This window comes from Prionailurus viverrinus, chromosome A1 (genome assembly GCF_022837055.1).
Source record: "Prionailurus viverrinus isolate Anna chromosome A1, UM_Priviv_1.0, whole genome shotgun sequence".
Taxonomy (NCBI): Eukaryota; Metazoa; Chordata; class Mammalia; order Carnivora; family Felidae; genus Prionailurus; species Prionailurus viverrinus.
In genome coordinates, this window is record NC_062561.1 from 119,705,496 (window position 1) to 119,727,639 (window position 22,144).

Consider the following 22,144-nt stretch of genomic DNA (forward strand, 5'->3'; position numbering starts at 1 on the left):
TGCCAGACACCTGCTAAAGCAGTTTATATACATTATTCACTGTGTTCATTTCAAAGGTAAGGGAAACAAGGATTTATAGGATTATGAACTTGCTCAAGGTCACAGAACTGTTAAACAGATTCATACCCAAACACACTGACTGCCAATCCTAATTATGACCCACAGCCAAGTCAGAGAAGAGAAAAGCCTCCAGAAGCCCCACACCCCTGCACTTCCCCATCTGCACATGCACACCTGTCATCTGCCCGCAGGGCCCCTCAGGGCGCACCCCCTAGCCTCTCACCCAGGCACTGCATGCAAATACCATGCTAGCTACCCCTTCCTGACCTGGGCACCCCTGGCCCTCCCCCTTCTCTCACCTCCTCTGCCCGTTCGGAGCACCCCCCCCCCCCCCGGGGAGAGGGGGTGGGGAGAGTGAGCTTAGCCAGGAGCAGGGGGGAGGGGTGGTCCCAGAATTCCCTTTCTCCCCTTCCTGAATAAAGATGAGGGTGCTCAAGTTGTCTTGGTTTTAATTTTTTTTCCTTTTTCCAGTATACTAGCTTGTCTTTTAAGAACTGTACCAGGCCTTAGTTTCCACAGGTGAAAAATAAGGATGGGATATCAAGATTGGCTCCAGTGAGAATTCTAGAATTCTGTGACAGGGATAGGAACACACTCCTTAGTGGTTTGTGTGTTGGATAGCAAGTAGGATTGCCACCTTTTCCTAAGAAGAAATATGCTAACATTAACCACTCTATTCCCCTTTGCTTCTATACACAGGTCCAGAAATGGTTTGGGAAACAAGTCTGCTATGCACAAGCAGTTACCCTGGTCCATTCGCCACCTTGCAACAAAGGTCTGGCTGCCCCTGGGCTTTCTGTCAAGTGCCTGGCCGAGCAGGCATTGAACAAATGGATAAATACTCCATAGCCTCTGTTGGAAAGAAGCTGAAATCCCTTACCACTGTTTTAATGTAACCTACAAATCTTTAAGTGTAACATCCACAGACCAGAAGGCCTGCAAGGACAGAGACAACACAGCCTTGCACACTGCTCCATCCTTTGCAACTTGAATTGAGCCTCACATCTTGTAACAGCTCAACACAAGGGCTGTTCTTATTGCTGCTACAGGATTCTTACAGTTCCAATTTGCCCTTAAATGGCTAAAATATATGATTAAAGGCAAGGCCATGCTATTTGCTTCCTCTTCTGTAGGAGTTCTTTGTTCAAAGAGCCAACCTAAATTGAGTATCTTAAGTGCCAGTGGTGCGGTGAAAACAGTCCTTGTCCTTATGAACAGATCTAGTAAGAGTTCAAGAAAAAATACACAAGGAGAGGTGCCTAGGTGGCTCAGTCAGTTAAGCAGCCAACAACTCTTGATTTCAGCTCAGGTCATGATCTCATGGTTTGTGACATAAAGCCCAGCATGAGGCTCTGTGCTGACAGCACACAGCCTGCCTGAGATTCTCTCTCTCCCCCTCTCTGCCCCTCCCCAACTCATGCACATGTGTGCTCTCTCTCTCAAGTAAACATTTTTTTAAAAAAAATATACAAAAAACCAGTATTAACAAATATTTATTGTGTATCTACTATGTGCTAATCACAGAGTTAGGTATAAAGAACTGTATGGTGAGCAGTATGTAGCACACAGCACATAAAAGTGTAGAAAGTGGGGGTTAAACTGGTCTAGAAGGCTACACAGTGTTAAAAGCAGAGAGAAGGACTCTGAATTTCAGACCACAACAATCCTCAGTTCCATCATACAGCACACTGGTATGCTGTGATCAATTTTAGGATTTGTGGCAAAAATGTTAGTAGTAATCACTTTTGTATTTTCATTGTAAAAAATATATATATATATAAATGCTGCCAGTTTAGACTGTGCTTTGCGGTAATCCCTGTGAAAAGCAATTTAGAGATAAATATATACGGGGGGCGCCTGGGTGGCTCAGTCAGTTCAGCATCCGACTTCGGCTCAGGTCATGATCTCATTGGTGAGTTCGAGCCCCGCCTCGGGCTCTGTGCTGACAGCTCAGAGCCTGGAGCCTGCTTCGGATTCTTTGTCTCCCTCTCTCTGACCCTCCCCACTCATGCTCTGTCTCCCCGTGGCTCAAAAATAAATGTTAAAAAAAAAATTAAAAAAAAAAAAAAGAAATATATACACCACTGACTCTGCAACCAGACCTTGGTAGGAATCCATGCTTCGAAACAAAGTTGCTACACGTTAAGTATTCACAGAAAAGGGTGTTTATTGGAGTCCTGTTTGTAGTGGCAAAAAATCTTTAAACAACCTGCATGGAATACTGTACAACGATTAAATAGAACAGGATCCATATCTGATCTGGAAGGAAGTTCAGGGTGTACTGCTGGGTGAGCAAGTAACCTGCAGACAAACTGGTGTGTGAGGATTCTTTACTTATATACCAGCAAACAACCCAGAATACCTTGCATGTGTGTGTTTACGCTTCTAAGATTACACAGACACGTGCCAGATAAGGGGACACAGGCAGGATGGGAGGAAGAAAGACGAAAAAAGAGGTGATAGAAGAAGTTTATTTATCCATCAGTGTTTTCTTGGTATAATTTTAGTCAAGTTAATGAACACATTTTCACAAATTTTGGAAGGGCTTTTGGAGAAACAATAATGACTTTTTAAAGTTTATTTTGAAAGAGAGCAAGAGCAGGTAAGCGAGCGGGAGAGGGGCACAGAGAAGGAGAGACAGACTCCCAAGCAGGCTCTGTGCTGATGGTGCAGAGCCCGATGGGGGGCCCAAACTTAAACTGTGAGACCATGACCTGAACGGAGATCAAGAGTCAGAAGCTTAACTGTACCACCAAAGCACCCCACAAATTATAATAAATAAAAACTATTTAAAAAGAAGCAGTCCACAGACTCTCCCTGTGAATTCACTTACTTATGCTCAGATATGCTTTCCTGGAGAAGACAGAACAGCAGAGTTGTATGAAGCTGTGCATAACCCAAATCCTCCAAGGGTTCTGGAGTATTCTTGTGGCTCCTTGCCATGCACCACAATTGGCATAAGGGTTGCAGTGGAAAGAACATGGAGAACCACTAGGCCATGAGCAACAGAACCACAGACATTTTTGGCTTAGGGGAATAATACTGAAAGCAGTGTTGTAGGAATAATCTGGCAGTACTGATGGAGAACGATTGAGAAGGGAGAAGAAAGAACAAGAAAGCAACTAAGAGACTATTGAGGTGATAACAGTTCAAACTAAGGGATGGCCAGATTTGTGTTCTGTTGTGTTGGCTTTTCAAAGTTTATTTATTTGGGCAGGGAGGGGGGGCAAAGAGAGGGGGAGAAAGAGAATCCCAAGCCAGACTCCATCCCACAAATCAACCGACTGAGCCACCCACCCAGGTGCCCCTGTTGTGCTGACTTCTTGGGGAACACAAACTTAAATTTCTTCCTCGTTTCCCGCCTTCGTGTCTTACCCCAACCCAGTCTTAGGGTCTCTGTGGTCTCAGAATTGTATTTCTTATTATCCACTTCAATATGTTAATCTAACTTCCAGAAACTGATTGGGCTCTCCAATATAGGGTTTATTCTTTAAAACAAGAAAATTACAAACTAATCACCTGCTCTGTTGTTCCATTTAGGGTTTCACAGATTCTCTTTGACTTCTCAGAATGTTTACATAATTGCAAGATGGGCTTCAACAACAGTTTCTCGCGTTTAGGATACTCTGTTCTCTCTCCTGTACCAGAGCTGACTTGACAGCAAGAACTACTCTGTCCCCACCTGGATTTAAACCTGCTGCCTCCTAATTCTCAAGCTATTCATTCACTATCTTTTGTGGCTGCTCTCTTTGGATGCCTTCCAGAGCCCTGTCCTTGGTCCTCCCCTCTTTTTTTCCTAAACCCTGAAGCTGTTCATTCTTAAATGACCTCATCTGATTTTCCAGCTTTAGCTAATAGTACTTACCTTGCATTTTCTCTTTCCTGTGACTGTCTTGACCATATTAGGCTGAACTCTCCTACAACTCTTAGAAGGGATAACTAACTCATCTTACTAACCTTTTGAATGGCTGAAATATACTACAGGTAGAAGTCAAAACTATACACACAATAAGTCAAATCTAAAACATAAATATGCTGGAGAAAGGGAATTTAGAATTCAAGCAAAAATAAAGTACCTTTCAGAGTAGTCAGTAATTACACACACTTACATGAAAAATGGGCAAATCAGTTTCTTGCCTGACTTTCTGGATGATCAACACAAACGTGTATGCTAGATATCTGCTAGAATAATCCCAATTCTTATACAACTGAAAAACATAAAGAGGACAGCTTCTGCTATAAATGGTTACTATCTTGGGGGTACCTGTGTGGCTCAGTCGGTTAAGGTTCCGACTTCAGCTCAGGTCATGATCTCAGGGCTCATGAGTTCGAGCCCCAAGTCGGGCTCTGTGCTGACAACTCAGAGCCTGGAGCCTGCTTTGGCTTCGGTCTGTCTCTCTCTCCCCAAAGTAAATAAAATAAACATTAAAAAAAATTTTAAAGGTTATAATCTTGAACAAGATAAATAAAACAAAACTAAGCCTCAAACTTTATTGCCAAGCTTTGGCTACCCTAAATTGTTCAATTGTAAATGTACCAGAGTTTTAAGAAACTATGAAAAGCCATGCATTTCAAAGTCATAAAACAAATTTATAGGATGTCAACAATTAAAAACACATTTGCTTAATGTACTCTGACTCTGTGTATACAAAAACACATGTCCATCTTAAAACCGATTTCCTCTTTGGAGGGGATGACCTGTACAATTCCTTTTAGTGATACTCACTGTCTGCTGATACTTCCTTTTCTCTGCAAAGACAGAGGTGCATTCCATCACCACACATCATCTTGGTATATGTGTCAATTTTGTTTATTTATATATTCAACACGTATTTGCTGAGGACTTACTATGTGCTAGACACTCTTCTACTTGCTGGGTACAGGAGTAAGCAAGACAGACATTATCACTGCTCTCATGAGCTTACATTCTAGCAGGTGAGAGGACAAGACACAATCCATCTCATATGGAAGGGAAGGAAACTGTGTGTGAAAGATGCTACTATTTCAGATAGAGCAGTCAGGTGGTGTCCTATGGAGTTGACATTTAAGTGGAGACCTAAATAAAGCGAGGGTATGAATGTGATAAATGACTGAAATAAATGTCCACATGCACCGATGTTCGCTGCTGCTTGTCAGCTGGAAGGATCTTAGAGGTAAGTAAACCTCCCACTCCGCTCATCTTCAAGACCTCCTCTCCCAGAACATGCCTTTGCAGTTCCTCCTTTCAACACCATGTGGCTAGGCTGCTTATTTAGGATTTCCCAGTGCTCATACAGAGACACCCGGGCCCAGAAATTTAACCGGATGCTGGAAGTGGGATGGAGAACTTTCATTTTCTTTTTCCATGGGTTTCTGAATTCTAACTTTTCCTCCACCTTCATTTACTGTTTTCTCATTTAACTATGTCTGTGGTAGCTCCAAAGCACTGTGTATACAGTTCTGTTAAATGACACTACCAATTAAAGGGTCACTTATGTCTCATGTATGAAATTAGAGATTGTTTCACCTACTTTTCTTACCTTCCCTTTAAGAGTACTTATTATATTTAAAATCTAGTACCCATAAACTTCATGGACACCAAATCTTAGTAACTGCTTAGTGGTAAGAAATATTTTTTTACCTAAGAGGAAAACAGAATGTAACAGGATGGTTATAAAAGGTATACCCTATTATGAATTCCACTGCATAGATCTTTACAAATTCAAAGGCCGGGATCTATTCCAATCTTAGCATTTTGTAAATAACAAACACCGCTAAATTTAGAAAATAGTGACAACCAAAATTCACTTAATTTTTTAAAGTACTTTCACTTCAGGGGGCACCTGGGTGGCTCAATTGGTTAAGCGTCTACCTTCTGCTCAGGTCATGATCTCATGGTTCCTGAGTTTGAGCCCCGCATCGGGCTCTGTGCTGACAGCTCAGAGCCTGAAACCTGCTTTGGATCCTGTGCCTCCCTCTCTCTCTTTCCCACCCCTGCTTGCACTGTCTCTCTTGGTCTCTCAAAAATGAATAAAAGTTAAAAAAAAATTTTTTTAAAGAAGTACTTTTACTCCAAGCAGGACATTTCTTTTTAGATTATAAGGAATAAGAGATAATATGTAAATTAGTATGTGAATCTTACATTGGAGCTTTAACTCTCTTTTGAACTCTTTTATGGGTGTAAATAACTGTAGTGTACTTGGAGTTGTTCTTGCCATCAAGATCGTCAAGTAGTTAATTCCTTGATACACTGAGGACTAGAATGAGAAATTAAACCTTTGGGGAGATGAGCAATTACATGTAAGAACTTACATTTATTTTATATTTCCTGTCATCAAATTCCCTTCAACTCCAAGGGAGAGAAAGGTACCTTATTTGAACATAAATATGAAAAAATCAGGCTTACAGGTGAGTAATATCTTTTTTTTTTGTACTCTGTCAAGAAAAGAGAACATAGAAGCTGTTAGAATAGAACAGAAGAGAATATAGAAGGCTCTTGCATAGCTTAAAGAAAACAAATCTTAACTGTAAAGAAAACAAAACACCTTAACCACAGAGCACCATCCACTTCAGACTGGTCATTTGGGAAGCTAGGCATTTATTCCAGGGATATTTGAGACACATTTAAACATCTATAGAAATACCTACATGGGTTCTTTTAAATAACCTCAATGAAAACAAATGTTATAATGTGAGAGAAGATTAAATTTCTAAATTTCTGGAAATACTGAAATCGTTTGGAATCACATAAATAAGGTAAAAGGTAAATGATCAAGTTAACGAATAAATACATCTTCTGATTAAGAAAGAACATTCAGGCATTACCATAGTGTAATGAGTCCAGTTTTCCTTTATGGCTTACAAGGTGGGTCTGAAGGCAATTTCAAAAGGGGAATAATACATAAGCTCTTCAAAGGTAGAAGCTTACAAATACAACATTCATTTTGGTTTTCTGTTAAAAAAAAAAAAATCAATCTATTTTATAGTCACACTTTGTCCTTAACGCAACTCAGCTGGATTCCAAATGACAAATTTCACATAAAGTTCTAATTAAATTTTTTAATGTTTCCCTTAAAAAAAGCTGCCTATGAACTTAAGTTATATTTTATACAGGTATGTTTACCATTTCAAACTGCCATTTAACTTGTCTCTGTACTTGGTTCTTTGTGATATAAAAAAAGTTAATTATAACTTTGGTTTCATCCATCAAGTTTGTTTGTTTGTTTGTTTTACCACTTGATCAATAAAGAGTTATTAAATGTAGTCAAGTGAGTTACATAATCCAAATTTATGCACTTAGGATAAATTCTGGTATTCAATAGTGTCAGAAACTCTTTTCACACAGCTTTGCTAAATAAATGTGAAAAAAATTAATGCTAATAACTTCATTCTCATTTTCAGGAAAATTAAAGTTTCTTAATGAAATTTTAATGAGTCTTCACATGCTTGATTTTACAAGAATACCAGACAATAAAATATCAAGGGGGCATTCTACCATTTATTAATAAAAACCTAACAATGTCGCTGAGGTTATCAATATGCTATTAAATTTAAATGACCTATCTAATTAACAAAATGCACTGACAAGCTAACAAAAAAACAAAATTAAAACTAAAAATAATAGGGGCGCCTGGGTGGCGCAGTTGGTTAAGCGTCCGACTTCAGCCAGGTCACGATCTCGCGGTCCGTGAGTTCGAGCCCCGCGTCAGGCTCTGGGCTGATGGCTCAGAGCCTGGAGCCAGTTTCCGATTCTGTGTCTCCCTCTCTCTCTGCCCCTCCCCCGTTCATGCTCTGTCTCTCTCTGTCCCAAAAATAAATAAACGTTGAAAAATAAAATTTAAAAAAAAAACAACTAAAAATAATAATAATGTAAATACAATTATCTTGGCCCTTGAAAGCTTTAAATACAGTAGTCCTTAGGAAATTGGGATCCATGACCCTTTAAGCATCTCACACAGTAGACACTGTAAAAGTATTAGAGCCTGATGAATAGGAAATACCAACACAGGCACAGATGTCCTCATGTACTTAGCCAATGAGGGTCATGCTGGTTTGAGCTCAGGAGACTTGGCAGAGCTTTAAAAATTCTCCCTTGAATTTTTATAGTACTTTTTAATTTTCAAAGTAAACATCCACGCACAAATCCTGTCAGGCAAAAATGCTGGGTGTTCTTACTGTTTTACAGAAGCTGAAACTGTGACAGAAAGCTGTAAATGACTACACAAATACGTACAGGAGAGCAGAGGCTTGATCCCATTTCTCCTATATAGATCGTTTAAAGAGTCACAGATGACAAATAAAAACTCTTAAAGACCCATGGGAAATTTCTTACACAGTATTAAACATTCCCCTTCAGAGGAGTATTAAGTTTTCTGACTATTCTTTTCTCTCTCAATATCTCATTTTCCCACCTGTAAAATTAAGTTAATAACACCGGTCTTCCATGCTACATAGATAATGGCACAATCAGTAATTTAATACAGAAACTACAATTACAAACTTCCACGGGTTGCTCAGAGGTTTAAATGAGATGAACGTATATGAAGCCCTTAGCATGGTGCTGCCACATCATCCATGCTCATCACCGATGGCAGAGAAGAGAGTTAAAAAATAGTTAAGAATATGGATAGTGTACATTTTTTCAAAGCCGAGCTAGGTGATTCACAGCGACTCTTATAAAACACCTGGCTAATCTGTATTAAGTGTCATGTCTCTAGAACTAGAGACCGGATGTTAAGAGAAGCCTGCGAGGGAACTCAGACAACTGAGAATTAGGATCGTCCTCCCAGCAACACAACTATTTCTGCGATGTATCTCTAGACATTTCCTATGGGTCTCATTTCCTCATCTGGAAAAAAAAGAGTGTGGGAGCAGATGAGCTCTCAAGAGCCTTTAAGCTCTAATCTATAATCACTGTACCCAACACATAAAACAAGCTCGGAGAACTCAAGAGCCCCACCTTTCTAGCACTACCAACAGTACTGACACAGTATTTTCTCTCCCCCACCACTGACATTATTTCTTACAAAAATACCAAGTCCAGGTCCATTTTTCGTCTTGTACATGACAGTGAACACAAAAAGTCAAATGACCAAATTTAGTGCACTATTCCCTACCCACAGTGATCGGTTAAGAGGAATGTAGAATTTTAGAAACAGAAACACACACACGCATGTTATGAAAATAATTCATATATAATTATAGGGAAAGTACTTTGACTCCACAATATCTAATCACTAGAGGTCAAAGACTGGCTCTGCTCAGCCTCAGAATTCAAGTCTTCTCATTCTGAGTCTAGTTCTTTTCCATGATTTCTATGCAAACAAATGGAAAGGAATTTGAGTGTTGTTTTTTTTTAAGCCACAAAATTGCAACTTAAGTCATCTTAAAATTAAAGAAGCCCTAATCCCCAATAATTACAAAACAAAACAACAGAACATGAAAACAACAATAACAAAGTCTGTCCATAACAAACCGGTAGAGCTTTAATGTTCAACATGTGATGACCACAAGGTCACAAGTCACTGCATTGCCACAATAGCATGAAATGATAAATCATGAACTAGATGCCATTTCACAACAGCTTTAAAAAGTTGGCTATCGAATATGTTTTCAGAATAGCCAGTTAAATACTATGGATAATTACGAAAACAACTAGAATAGAGGCTCTATTTATTATAAAAAGGGACAAAAGGTAACATTTATTGCAACAAACTGTATGTTATAAATATGGCATACTCAAGTTGAATGCCAAAACGTTAATTATAAAAATAAAATTTCCTGGGGCACCTGGGTTGCTCAGTCTGGTAAGCATCGGACTCTTGATTTCAGCTCTGGTCATGATCTCACAGTTTGTTAGTTTGAACCCCTAATAGCGCAGAGCCTGCTTGAGATTCTTCCTCTCCCTCTCTCTCTCTGTCCCCCCTCTACACTCTTGCTCTCTCTCAAAATAAATAAACTTAAAAAATAAAACTTCATGTAAGACAATAGTGCTAAATAAACATCTGCAACTAATCTCTTACCATATATACATACACGTGTGTGTATATATTTGGTGCCTTACACCATGAACTTTTAAAAGAATTCTAAAATAAAGAGGTACTTTGCCTAAATTTACTGCATTATTAAACACTATCAATCTTATAATATTTTGAAACTGGCTCAAAAAGTATTTGAAAGCACTAAAAATTAATATTTGAGTTACTCTGGAAAAGTATGTTTAAAACATGCAGCTCTACCAAGATAACATATTAATATTTAAATTAGCCAAGAAATAAAATTAGGGGATGACACACTTCCATTCAAAATAATTAGCTTTAAGGACTATATTTGCAATATAAATAGTTTAAATAACTAGCAATTGCAAAACCCCATAATTTATTCTATCTATGTACTATTGAATAAGAATTTAATTTCTTCAATATTCCAGCAGAAAAACACACAGCCCCTGAAAGTACATTACTAAAACAAAGGGTTGCATCCCTTATGAAAGTGAATGTAAAAGTGTACTAGTAAATACAAAGTGGTTTCATCAACCTAAGATCATCATTATTTCAACTCTATTGTAGTAACTAGATTTTCATTGACTAAAGAGATTAAATAAAAACGGGACAAATATGGACTTGATCTTAGCTGGAATAAGGTAAGTGGAACTAAAATGTCTACTCCATACCTTTTTTTTTTTTTTTTTTTTTTTGGTAATAAAGCACAGCAAAAGACAACAAAGTAACCCTTAAAGAGTTAGGGCTATATTGCTATACTTGGCTCCAGAGTTCTACTTCAAATAAAAGAAGCTAAATTGTAATTCTGATTAGTGCCCTCCCTTGTACATAAACACAACCCCAGATTTCTCTTTTTTAGTCCTCTGAATTTCATGACAATTGATCCAAACTTCTGGTTTTCAAAATTGTTCCTGATACTTCTAAACTTAGCCTCCACATTCCACACTTCTTCTAATCCTCCCTCTCCTGCCCTCCCCAACCCACCCCCAACTTCATTAATTCACAAACTCCATGGGAAATCCTGCATTCAAGGGACATTTGTGAGGACAGTTAGGAATAAAGTCAACAGCATATATTTTCTAAAATATACACCTTAATGTGTGAAATGAAGGTAAAAATCACCATTAAAAGTCACATTCTAATCCAGTTCAGCATAGAAATGATCACACACAATTCAAAGGGAAAATGGACCTTTTCTTTCTTTAAATGAATAAACCAGAAGAAAACAGCAGTTGGATCTCTGAAACTACAGAGACAAGGAAAGCAGGGGCTTTTAAACTCTTCTGTAAGGTTCAATAATCAGGAATTTGTATTTTTTCATTTACAATTTACTTCAACAAAATACTTGAAAACTCTTATGCAACACACTTCACCAATATATGTTTTACAGGACTCAGAAATATGGAAGCAGGTGTCCATTAATTTGCCAAATACCTGTAAATACTACGTTATACAATTACCAGGGTGCTAATTAAAATTAAAATTAGGTGTAATCTTTTAAAGTGACAAGAAATATGTTTTAAGAAATATGCCCCAGACTTACGGTAAATCTAATGTAAATTAAGATTTCCTAACAACTAGGCTACTTCAATCACCTGCAGGCCAGAGTGGATTAAGACTTATATAACCAACCAATTAATACAGATGCTCTTTCACATTAGGTACTCATACTAAAATAAACCCTTTTGATCCAATCTCTCCACTAAAATCTCAAAAGGCCCCTACAGTAATCTCCACCCACATACGAATTTCATTTTTAATACAATTTGCACTTAACCTACATTTATGCAAGGTATGTTTTAGAGGAAGTTTTTCATAAAATGTATAAACATTCAATGATATATTTCAAGTTGTCTGACTCAAATATCTGTTACAGCCATAGACAAAACCAAAACAGCATCACAATACAAATTATGTCAGCAACTGTACAAACATAATGGAATGGCCGAAGAAACATCATAAGAAGTTATTTCAATAAAACCTCACCACATGCTAATCACACATTTCTGTATCTGAGGCCTTCCACACTAAACTGACACACCTGAATACACAGTGTGTTTTATCTTTTTCTTTTACTAAGACAGCCATAACAAAGTACAGCGTTAAAAAAAAAAAAAAAGAAAAAGATATTTATCATAAAGCTAAAAATAAATATGTAAACACCTAAAGCAAATCTCCTTTAACGTGCAGGAGTCAAATTCTGTGAGTAAATATTGGAAATATTAAACCCAAAAAAGACCATGAAATGCTCACTGCCAGAACTTTCATAAGGAGAGGAAAAACAGAAGATAGGAAGTAAACCAAGTATCCATTAAAAAAGGAGTAAATCATGGGGCGCCTGGGTGGCGCAGTTGGTTAAGCGTCCGACTTCAGCCAGGTCACGATCTCGCGGTCCGTGAGTTCGAGCCCCGCGTCAGGCTCTGGGCTGATGTCTCAGAGCCTGGAGCCAGTTTCCGATTCTGTGTCTCCCTCTCTCTGTGCCCCTCCCCCGTTCATGCTCTGTCTCTCTCTGTCCCAAAAATACATAAACGTTGCAAAAAAAAATAAATAAAATAAAAAAATTAAAAAGGAGTAAATCATAACCAAAACAAAATCTCTTCCTTATGTCCCTTCTCTGAGAAAACATTCAGCCCGGCGTTCATATGAAAAAAAGAGAAAGGGGCAGAATTTGCTTCACTCAACCTGTGCACAGGTCTTCAATATCATTATGTAAATACAACTGGACGCAGATGCAATTAAAAGAGATGTTACAATCTACATAAATTTTCAGAGCTTTGTAAATTAGAGCCCTAAATTGTCCCCAAGCCTGAGTTTACAAATTAATCCTCCATCATTCTCTCTTCAATAATCTTAACCCTCAAAAAAACGGTCAACTTTTTAACACTCAAGTTTCAACATAATCCCAATAAAAACTCTAATTCCACCTATAACCATTCACTCCTCTGCCTCTCTTCAGAAGTTTCACCATTAATGTGTAAGTGAAACAATGCTGAAAATCAAATTATGCAGAAATGTGTTTTCATCAGCATTACAAGTGTATGCTCAATTTGTCTAATTTCAGTACGTAAGAAGCGATTTCAGTTAGTATGGCTAGTTTGTTTTACTTAAAGAGTATCTTTGAATGTCACTAGGTTTTCTCCTGTTCCACTATCATTGAAGGAACGTAATTCTTAAAAAGAAAATACTTGATTGACTACGCTCAGTCAGGATAGTCATAATTTTACAAACAAATGTGAACTGGATATTAAACTATGTTGACACATTAGGAGTGACCGCCCCTGGCAAAACAGAGTATAAAATATATTTTTTAAAGCATTTTGAGAAAAAGCAATCTTACGTGACATCTTAAAAAGTCAATTTATGCTTTCTTTTTTTTTAATTAAAAAGGAATGCAAGTCAAGTTATTAGTGGCATACAGCATTTTTATACCTAAAGTCAGAAAGTCAGGATTCACTACAGTTGTGATCTCAACCTGTTCATCACTTGGGTCACTGCTCACAGTTTGGCCAGAACCATGTAACATATAGAGGAGAGAAAGCAACCAATTTTAGTTATATCAGGGCTGTTGTTTGCAAACAATAGACTAATTCAGTGATGGTGAGAAAAGAAACATTGTTTGAATTTACTTGGAAGAAGCTTTGTTCTGGGTAATCACAGTTCCCCGTGTTAAGTCAATGCCGTAAGGTATAAAGTTTTCAAATGTTAGCCAATTATCCTGTATATTACACCTTTTCATTAGGACACAAACTACTGATTGTAATTACAAATCACACACCAGCATAAAAATAATCATTTCAATGGTTATTAAATCATCTCAAAAGAACCACATCATCACTCCTTTGCTAATCGCAATAAGGTTGTCATGAGGCTCAAATTAAAAGTAAGTGAAGGCACTTTACAAGTCATAAATTCCTACAAAAGGCATTAAAATGATATTTAATGATTTAAAGTCACCTATGTTCATCTAAGACTTATGCTCCAAACCCCAGAGTTTACAAGGCTTAATGAAAATTCACTATCAATGAAAAATCGTTGTCTTGTTCTATGTTTTTTTACAGTAAGAAAAATGAAAACAGTACTGTGGTAATTGCTAGAACAAAATGCATTAATAATCCCCAAGAGTTTCCTAAGATATATTATGCTTCCTTGTACAATTACATTTTATAATTCAGTCTAATAGTTTCCTACAGATAACTTAGTCAAATCAACAGCACTCTTTAAGACAACCAAGCACCCCGAATCATTAATTACATTGCCAAAATTTTGATACTGAAAAATTTAAAACACAGCATGTCTTTTAACATTTAGACACAACTAACGCATTAAGAAACATCTCAAATTTCCTTACTGAAAACCTTTTAAGCCTTCCATTCAGAATGACAACAAAAAGTTGAAGTGGTATTCTAAAGCAAAGACTATTTACATAATAGATTAGTAGGCAATTTACACGAAGGCATACAAGAACCAAGTGAGCCTCTTAAAGGAATAGAACCTAGCCTAAATCTAGGTCTGAATTTTTTCCCCAACAAGAAAACCTTCCTCCTTCAAGAGGATAGAAAAGAGACAAACACCATTGTTAAGACAGATCTTTAACAGAAAAAGTGTTTTAAAGAGAGTTTTAAATAAAATCTTCAATGACTAATCAGGAACAAAGAAAACCACCAACATTAAAAAAACAAAAAACAAAACAAAACAAAAAACCTTGAAAGGCTCATGTCCAAGTAAATCACTGTCTACTCTGCCTTTCAAACAAAACAAAACAAAACAAAACACACCACTGATTAATCAATCCCGTGTCTCTACAATCACATTATATTTCCTTCACACCTAAAATGTGACATACAATCTGAATTGAGGACAGGGATACGGGATAGAGACCTTAACCCCTATCAATAGATCCATCTCAGTTTAGAACGTTTTCCTGATAATTTCATTTTAAGAGACCTTTTTGAGGCCAAAAGGAAATGTCAGTATACTTATAAATGTCTGAGGAAAAAAGGGGAACAAATCAAATGACAGCTGAGAACTGAAGCCATCAGGTGTCTCTTTGAGAACTTGGAGGAACTCTCTGGAAAGGGAGGTTTTGTTTTGCACCATTTTGGCACCAATTCCTTTCTTAAAAAGGCTGAACAGCAGTCCCACCTCTAGGGCTACGGTCAGGTACACGGCTCACTGCTTTAGCAATCTCAAAACTCAAATTCTTCCACAGAAGCTTCAGTCTGGAGAAATGGCTCATTGTTAAATCTTCTAATTTTAACCCTTCGATCTCCTCAAGCTACTATTTTACAAGTGTACAAACCCAAAGCACAACTTCTGATTTTGTGAAATATCAAGGGTATGTGTTACTCTAACATAACAGCGTACTTCAAAGCACACACAAATATTACGTATGAAAGCCCTCTTAAGTTTATGTAATTTTTACTTAAGATACCTGTTAATGAGCAAAATTATTTAGAATTTCTTAAATAAAACCTTCCACTACCGGCCAGTGGGATACTGAATGCCATTACTTCAAAGAAAACTTGAAATGCTTATATACAGATACATCACTTAGGCATGATTGAAAGACCACCTACTTTCAAAGGACCACTTAAAATTTAGTCACACGGAAAAGGCACAGGAGTCGTTGGAAGACAAACACAAATTGTTGAATATTCAAGTCTATCCATCCATCTTACGTCCATTCCGAAGAGACAGAAAACTATCTGGCTTACCTTGAATAGCCATTAGAAAACACCGATCGGCCAGGGAAGTTCAAAGTCCCCAAGGAAGCCAAGTTGTCATCTCCAGATGCTTGACACCTATTCCAATTTTCTGAACCAACAGGAATTGGTGGAATGACATTGAAAATAGGCTTCTGATCCTGTTGTTGCGAAAGGGATGCGGTATTCATGTCATAGTGGTACATCTGGCCCCCAGAGGTACTCACGCCATGAACAGAAATGGCAGACATTTTATTACCAATTATATTTGCCCCAGAAAAGCTTGCCTGACAATAAACTGGGCCCAGTTTCTCCTGCTTAATTACCCCAGGGGTGCAGAGTTCAATGAAATCTTCTTTTTCTGTTTTCACTTGGGGCAGTGACACACTGTTGGGGCTTGATAAGATCAGATCTCCATTATCCTTAATTTTAGGTTTAGTGTCCGGTAAAACGAGAGGCTTACAGTCCTCATTCGAGTTTCCTTCCAAAAGGAATGGATCATCCTCTCCTGCCAAAGGAGAAAGCAAACAGTTTTCATCTATCAAGAGGTCTGATCTCCAAGGACTCTCACTTGTCTCTTTATCTGGGGACCCAGAAGAAAATTCCAAATCCTGGAGTTTTTTCCTCCAAATGTCAAAGGTGCTTTGGTCTGTGGTATACAACTTCACATTGCCCCCGTTGGTGCCAGTCTGGCCCTTCAAATTTTGCTGTTCTGAAGAGACATCAGAGAGTGTTTTTGGAAACTCCTTCTCTGTGGGGGCAGCAGCAACAGCAACAGTCGCTGAGCTCTTGGGGTTCTCGGGAACACTGGTCGACCTATTGAGGTTTGCGATGCTTTCTTCCAGAAGCTGAAAGTCTGTTTCCCCAGAGGAAAGGCTGATTTGGCCCTGCTGTGGGAATCCCAGCTCATTTCCCATTACTTTTGTTTCTGTCTCTCCCATATACAGTCCCATTGACAGCGAAACTGCCTTGGACAGATCCGGCTGCTGTGCATTGCTTCCTGAGCCTTTTGGAAAATCCACCAAAAGTCTTTGCTGCTTGGAGTCTGACTGAGAAACAGCGGCCAGTGACGGTGAAGATGCAGAAACCTTCACAGAAGCTCCTCCCCTTAGGGTTTTATAGAAGTCCATCACATTTCCCCTCTCCCGACCAAGCACACTGCTAGAGATTTCTTCTTTACTGGGGGGGCTTAATGATTCCTTGGAGTCCATCAGAGAATATCATCAGCTACCAGGGGGAAAAAAGAAAAAAAAAAAAAAAGAAAGGTGGGGGAGACATAATAAGCTATAAAGTCACATTATCTCAGTGATCTGATTAGTAAGAGCCAGTTAAATGAACCTTTTAGTTAACTCCGACTCTTAACTCCTTGTTTAAAGTAGCTTCTGTCTTCCAGAATAAAAAAATCCGCATCCCCTGCCCCCATTCAGTGTGGCACATTTAAAAGCACAATGCAATTCAATTGCACAGCGGAGGGCAAAATTGTATCAAACTAAGCTTGGCTATTCATCCTGCCACTCACAGAACTGTAACTTTGTTAATCACAGACATTATAACTCATTACATCTGATTATCCTAAAGGTTCAAACTGATGTCAAAGTATTTAATTTAAAAAGAGTATGATCATTAAAATTCCTACTTCCTTTCAATCAGTCAAGGCTGTTTGCTTTTCTGAGAACCCATACACATAAAATTTGCTAATTACTATGTTAGAATTCTCTCTCAAATCGCTCCCAAACTGGCCTCCTACCTGCTAGTCACACATCCAAACCTTTCAGTAGAATCTAGGATGAACCACGCACATTAAAAAAAAAAATAAACAATGATGATCTGCTCATCTTCCAATACCATAAAAAGGACACGTATATTTAACCCATATTTCTTACTAAATGTGTGTTTCAAAGTGCCTGCCTTCTTCAAATTTTGGACACAGGAAATGAAATATGTTCTATACAGGCCAACTAAAATTTGGATTTTAAAAAGCAAAAGAAAGTGCAGCAGCTTCTCGCTACAAGTTTAGCTTACTTAAAAACAAATATAACTCTCTCAACCCTTACAAAACAATAGACTCCTAATGAAGCTTTTTTTCAAAATTGCTTAAGACCTTCAGTAGGAAACACTATTTTATCCCTAAATTAAGATTTTTTCCCTTTCCATATAAAGAGGTACTGAAACAGAAAAAGCAACTGTGGAATCACGTTCATATAAACGCAAATAAAATAATACCCAATGAATGCTCAGAATAATTTTCTCGTGTTCTCAACCTTCACCAATCCCAATTCGGAAGCTGTTCTCGAGAGTCTTGGGTTGCTAGTATATTGTTTCTCATCACGATGTTATTAACAGGCAGCCCAAGATTTTGATAAGTAGATCTGGGACATTACAGTCAGATCCTATTCAATGGAAGGAAACTTCTGTGCGGAGAGACCTTAAGCATAAACTTCAATGGCCCTCACGGGAAGTGCAGTGTGATGAAGGTGGAGACGGGGCTGGGGACCTGCCCCTACACATCTTTAGGGTAAACTGCTCATCTCCCCGCCCCTTCGCCGGGTTTCTCGGATAAGGATCTGTAAACACAAGGTATCAAATGGAGCCTAATGAACTTCCACGCGGCTTTGACAGCTGCCTTCCAACTCGAAACCAAAACAATACTTCAAAAAAAAAAACCGAAACAATCCCTCAAACCACTTTATCCCCCAGTTTAAATTGCAAGTAACTGTCACATTCACCGGCCTTAATGAACCGTGGCAAGGGGTCTTAAGTGGTATTACAAGGAGGTAGTTACCAAGCCTGCAGCCCCAAACGTCAAACTAGCGCTTGGCCACAGAAGGATTCTGGCTTGGGAAGGTCTTTTTCTAAAAGGGACCACTTAGAAGCGTCAGGCGCGCAATGATGCCAAGCACCGAAGAACAAACCCTCTCCTGGGGGAGAAAAAAAGTACAAGGGTAAAAGAAATGTGTCCAGACCTGTTGAGTTCTTTCTCCGACACGCCCACTTCTACCAGATAACGCCAGCCCTGGCCGAAGTCTCCAAGTTGCAGGCTGTCAGCCCCCTGCGTGTGTACACTCACACACACACGCACTCTCTCTCTGCGCGCGCGCGCGCGCACACACACACACACACACACACACACACATCCCTGCGCGCCCTCCAGAAAGGAGACGCACTGGAGCCTCGACAGAAACCCTGATCGCGCTCGGGCGCACTAGGGTGGAGTGGAAGTATTCGGTCGAGGAGCATTCAGACACGGCTCGGTGTTCACCGTAAAAAAGAAAAAAGAAAAAGAAAAAGAAGAAAAAAAAAAAGGGAAAATGACGGGTGTTTGGGCGGCCCCCTGGGAGGTCACGGAGGGGGGACTTGGGGCGCCGGGAGTGGAGAAGCCAGAATTCCGCGCCCGGAAAGCGGAGCACTGCAAGCCGGGGCAGCTCGGAGAGGCTCCGCTCGGACCGAGCTCAGGTTCCTCCCCCTTCAGCCCGACCCGGGCACCGCGGCCGAGGGAGAGGAAGAGGCCAGCGCTGTCACCCGCGCGCTGCCCTTTCGTCACCGTCACCCGGCCCTCGCCAGCCCCCACCCCCACTCCCCGAGGCTAATAAAAGTTTGCAGGCTCCCGCCGCGGCCCCCGAGCCAGCCTCGCGTCCCCGGCCCGCACCTCGGGGGAGCGAGCCCCGGCCCTTCCCCACCTCTTACCTCTGGAAGAGGCGCTGCTCACCCGCCACCGTCCGCAGCTCCCACCGCAGCCGAGATAAACAACTTAGCGTGTGAAAGCAGGAGGAGCAGGAGGGAGAGATTTTTTTTTTTCTAAAAAAAGGAAGTAAACAGCCGCCCCCTTCTCCATGGGGGGGAGGGGAGAGCCCCTATTTGAGAAAGTCTCCCATTTCCCGGCTGACAAGCCAGCCCCCCGCCCCTTGCCAGTCCCCGCGAGCCGGGCTCCCAGGCGCGCGTCCTCAGTCCCGGCGCCCCGCCGCTTCGGCCGCTCCGGCTGTGGCGTCTCCTTCCACCCACTAGAATCCGTCCCCGACGGGCGGGCAGTGACTCGGGCTCCAGTCACAGACTCGAGCTCGCAAAATGGAGGAGGAGGCGGAGGAGGAGGGGAGGGAGCGCGGACACGCGAAAGGGCCGCCCGGCCGCGGCGAGCGAGCGGGACCGATCGGGGGGCGGGCGGAGGCGGCGCCACGGCGCGCACACACTCGCACACACACGCGCTCCCACTCCACCCCCGGCCGCTCCCCGCCCGAGGGGCCGCGCGGCGGCGGGGAACGGTGCAACCTGTTGGCGAAGCTCGGCAACTGCAGGGGCGGCCGCAGCCCCCGCCCCCACGCCCTCTGCGCTGGCCCCCGCCACCCCGGCCCCGACGGCGCCTGAACGCCCCCGACCCCCGGCATTGCCCCGACCCTAGCGGCCGGCCGCCGCCCCCCCTCCCCGAGCGCGCGGGACTTCTCCCGCCCCCACCCCCGAGAAAAGGGAGAGGCGGCGGCAGCGGCCAACCTGGTCTCTCTGGGGCGCGCTTGGGAGGGAAGCCGAGTTTCTCTAGTTTCTCTTCTCGCTGCCTCCTTCTCGCCCCCGCCCAGCTCCGCGACTCCCGACCCACTCCGGAGCTGGCCCAGTCCCTCGGCGGCAAGCGCCGTCAGCGCCCCTGCGGGTGACAGCGGGCTGTCTGGGGCGGGGGGGCCGGGGCGCGGCCCGCAGCAGGGCCGCGGGAGTGGTCCGCACCGCCGCCTCGGAGCCGAGTTGCGCGAAGTGTGTCACTTAGCACGGGGCTTACGAGGGTTGCAAGGAAACGGTGCCGCAGCGTCTCGGCCGCGCTCGGGGCCGGACAGCCAGACACGCCCTCTGGGGAGGCTTAAGGAAGGGAGGGCAGAAGAGGGGGTCGGTGCGTACATACTCTCGACTCGGAGGTAGTCGCGTGCCGGCAGGTCCCCCACCGCTGCATCGTCTGGGCGGCCCCGTCTGCAGCCGCGGCCGCCGTCGCGCTCTCCCACCGGGAGAGAAGTTGCAAAGCAGAACCCACCCTCCCCCGCGCTCCGACCGTCCCCCACCCTCTTCCCCGAGTCTGCGAGGCGGCGGCGGCGGCAGAAGGAGGCGCCGCCTGCCAAGTTCAACCCCCACCCCTCCCTCCCTGCTAGCGCGCTCACACTTGAAGGAAGTTGCACGCCAAATGCAAAACCTCCGGCGTGCTGAATTTCTTTGCACTTTTTATTATTATTTTTAAGGAAAGCAGGGGGTGGCAGGCCTAAAAGCAAGTTGCAAGCGAAACAGTAAGTTGCTTGCAAAGTACGCCCTCCCTCCCCCGCAAACTCCTGACCTCTCCTTCTACCCGCTCCAGGACCAGTGTCCAAGTTTCCCGTGAAGGCCCCTCACCCGAATATTGACATTTGCTGCACTCCACTCAGTGCGTCGCCCACCCTTTCGTGTGCACGGGACCCCTACCCCTCCAAACAAAACAACACACACGCAGCTTTAAAATGTCAGCATTTAACTCCCTCCAGCTGTTCCCGTTACGCGCCTCCCCCTCAGTGCGAGGGAAACACGTGGCCTGTCCCCAAGGAGAGGGGCGTGGGGCTAGGGGAGTCCGCGCGGGAGACGCCCGCCCCAGCCCCCTGCCCCAGCTCGCCGCGTCCGAAGGGCTTGGGCTTCGCCCGGACCGAACTTCCTACCTTGTGCGACACACATTATGATTTTTGTGACTCGGGGAAAGGTTGTGCTGTGTTGCTTTAGGGTTTGGGGCGGTAACTTTTGCGCCCCCACAGGTGACAGAGCTTGCCAGCTCCTGACGGGGGCGGAGGCTGCCGCAGCTCCACCTAATCCCTGCCCCGGCGCCCGGTAGCAGCCACTCACTCCTCAGGCAGCGCTCAGACGCTATCCGTGGCCACCTCTGCTCTGACTTCTTGAAGAGGATTGGGGAAACGCGGGCCGGAAGCCGCTCCCCGCCATCTTGGTAAAGGACGGTGACGCCTGCCCGGCCTCGCGTCCACCATCTTGGCAAAGGTTCTAGATCGCGGGCTCCGGAAGAAGCCCTTTCTGTGTTCTGAAGGGTAGAAACTGCCCCATGTGTTGTCCGTCGTGAAAGGAGAGAACTAAACATTTTAGTTACTCGCTTGTTCGGAGACGACCTACTCGGGCCGCCTCCAGACCATTCTCAGGCCGCCATCTTGGAAAAGAAAGAGCTGCCCTCTGCCTCAGAAAAGGGGACCAAAACCTTTGCCAACACAGAGCCCTGAGCAACCCAGTTGTTAACAGAATCCCCTTATGTATCTAGAAGAGATGACTCCTCTTTTCTTTTCCCTTGGCGCAAGTCAGCTGGAGGGAGGCCCTTGCCTTGGGTGCTCAAAGGGGACACAGAATTTACTTCAAGAACGCTACTTTGCCTACTTGGCGAGTTTTTCCACCTTAGAAGCCCCAGTTACT

General features: G+C 42.4%; 1 protein-coding gene across 6 annotated transcripts in view; it reads right to left on the bottom strand.

Moving 5' to 3' along the window:
• NR3C1 (nuclear receptor subfamily 3 group C member 1) overlaps window positions 1-21,465 on the bottom strand; it is a 118,663-nt gene extending 97,198 nt beyond the window's left edge. Inside the window, exons 1-2 of one of the 6 annotated variants that reach the window (XM_047854455.1) lie at window positions 21,394-21,465; window positions 15,755-16,969 (exon numbers count right to left, since the gene is read on the bottom strand). In XM_047854455.1, the coding sequence (XP_047710411.1) occupies window positions 15,755-16,953 (1,199 nt within the window). In that variant the 5' untranslated portion in view covers window positions 16,954-16,969; window positions 21,394-21,465. Of the gene's footprint in view, window positions 1-15,754; window positions 16,970-18,705; window positions 19,262-19,426; window positions 19,901-20,224; window positions 20,514-20,621; window positions 20,760-21,393 lie in introns of those variants that run through there. The other 5 variants (XM_047854447.1, XM_047854452.1, XM_047854445.1 and 2 more) reach the window with 5 other exon arrangements.
• Between the last annotated feature and the right edge of the window lie 679 nt (window positions 21,466-22,144).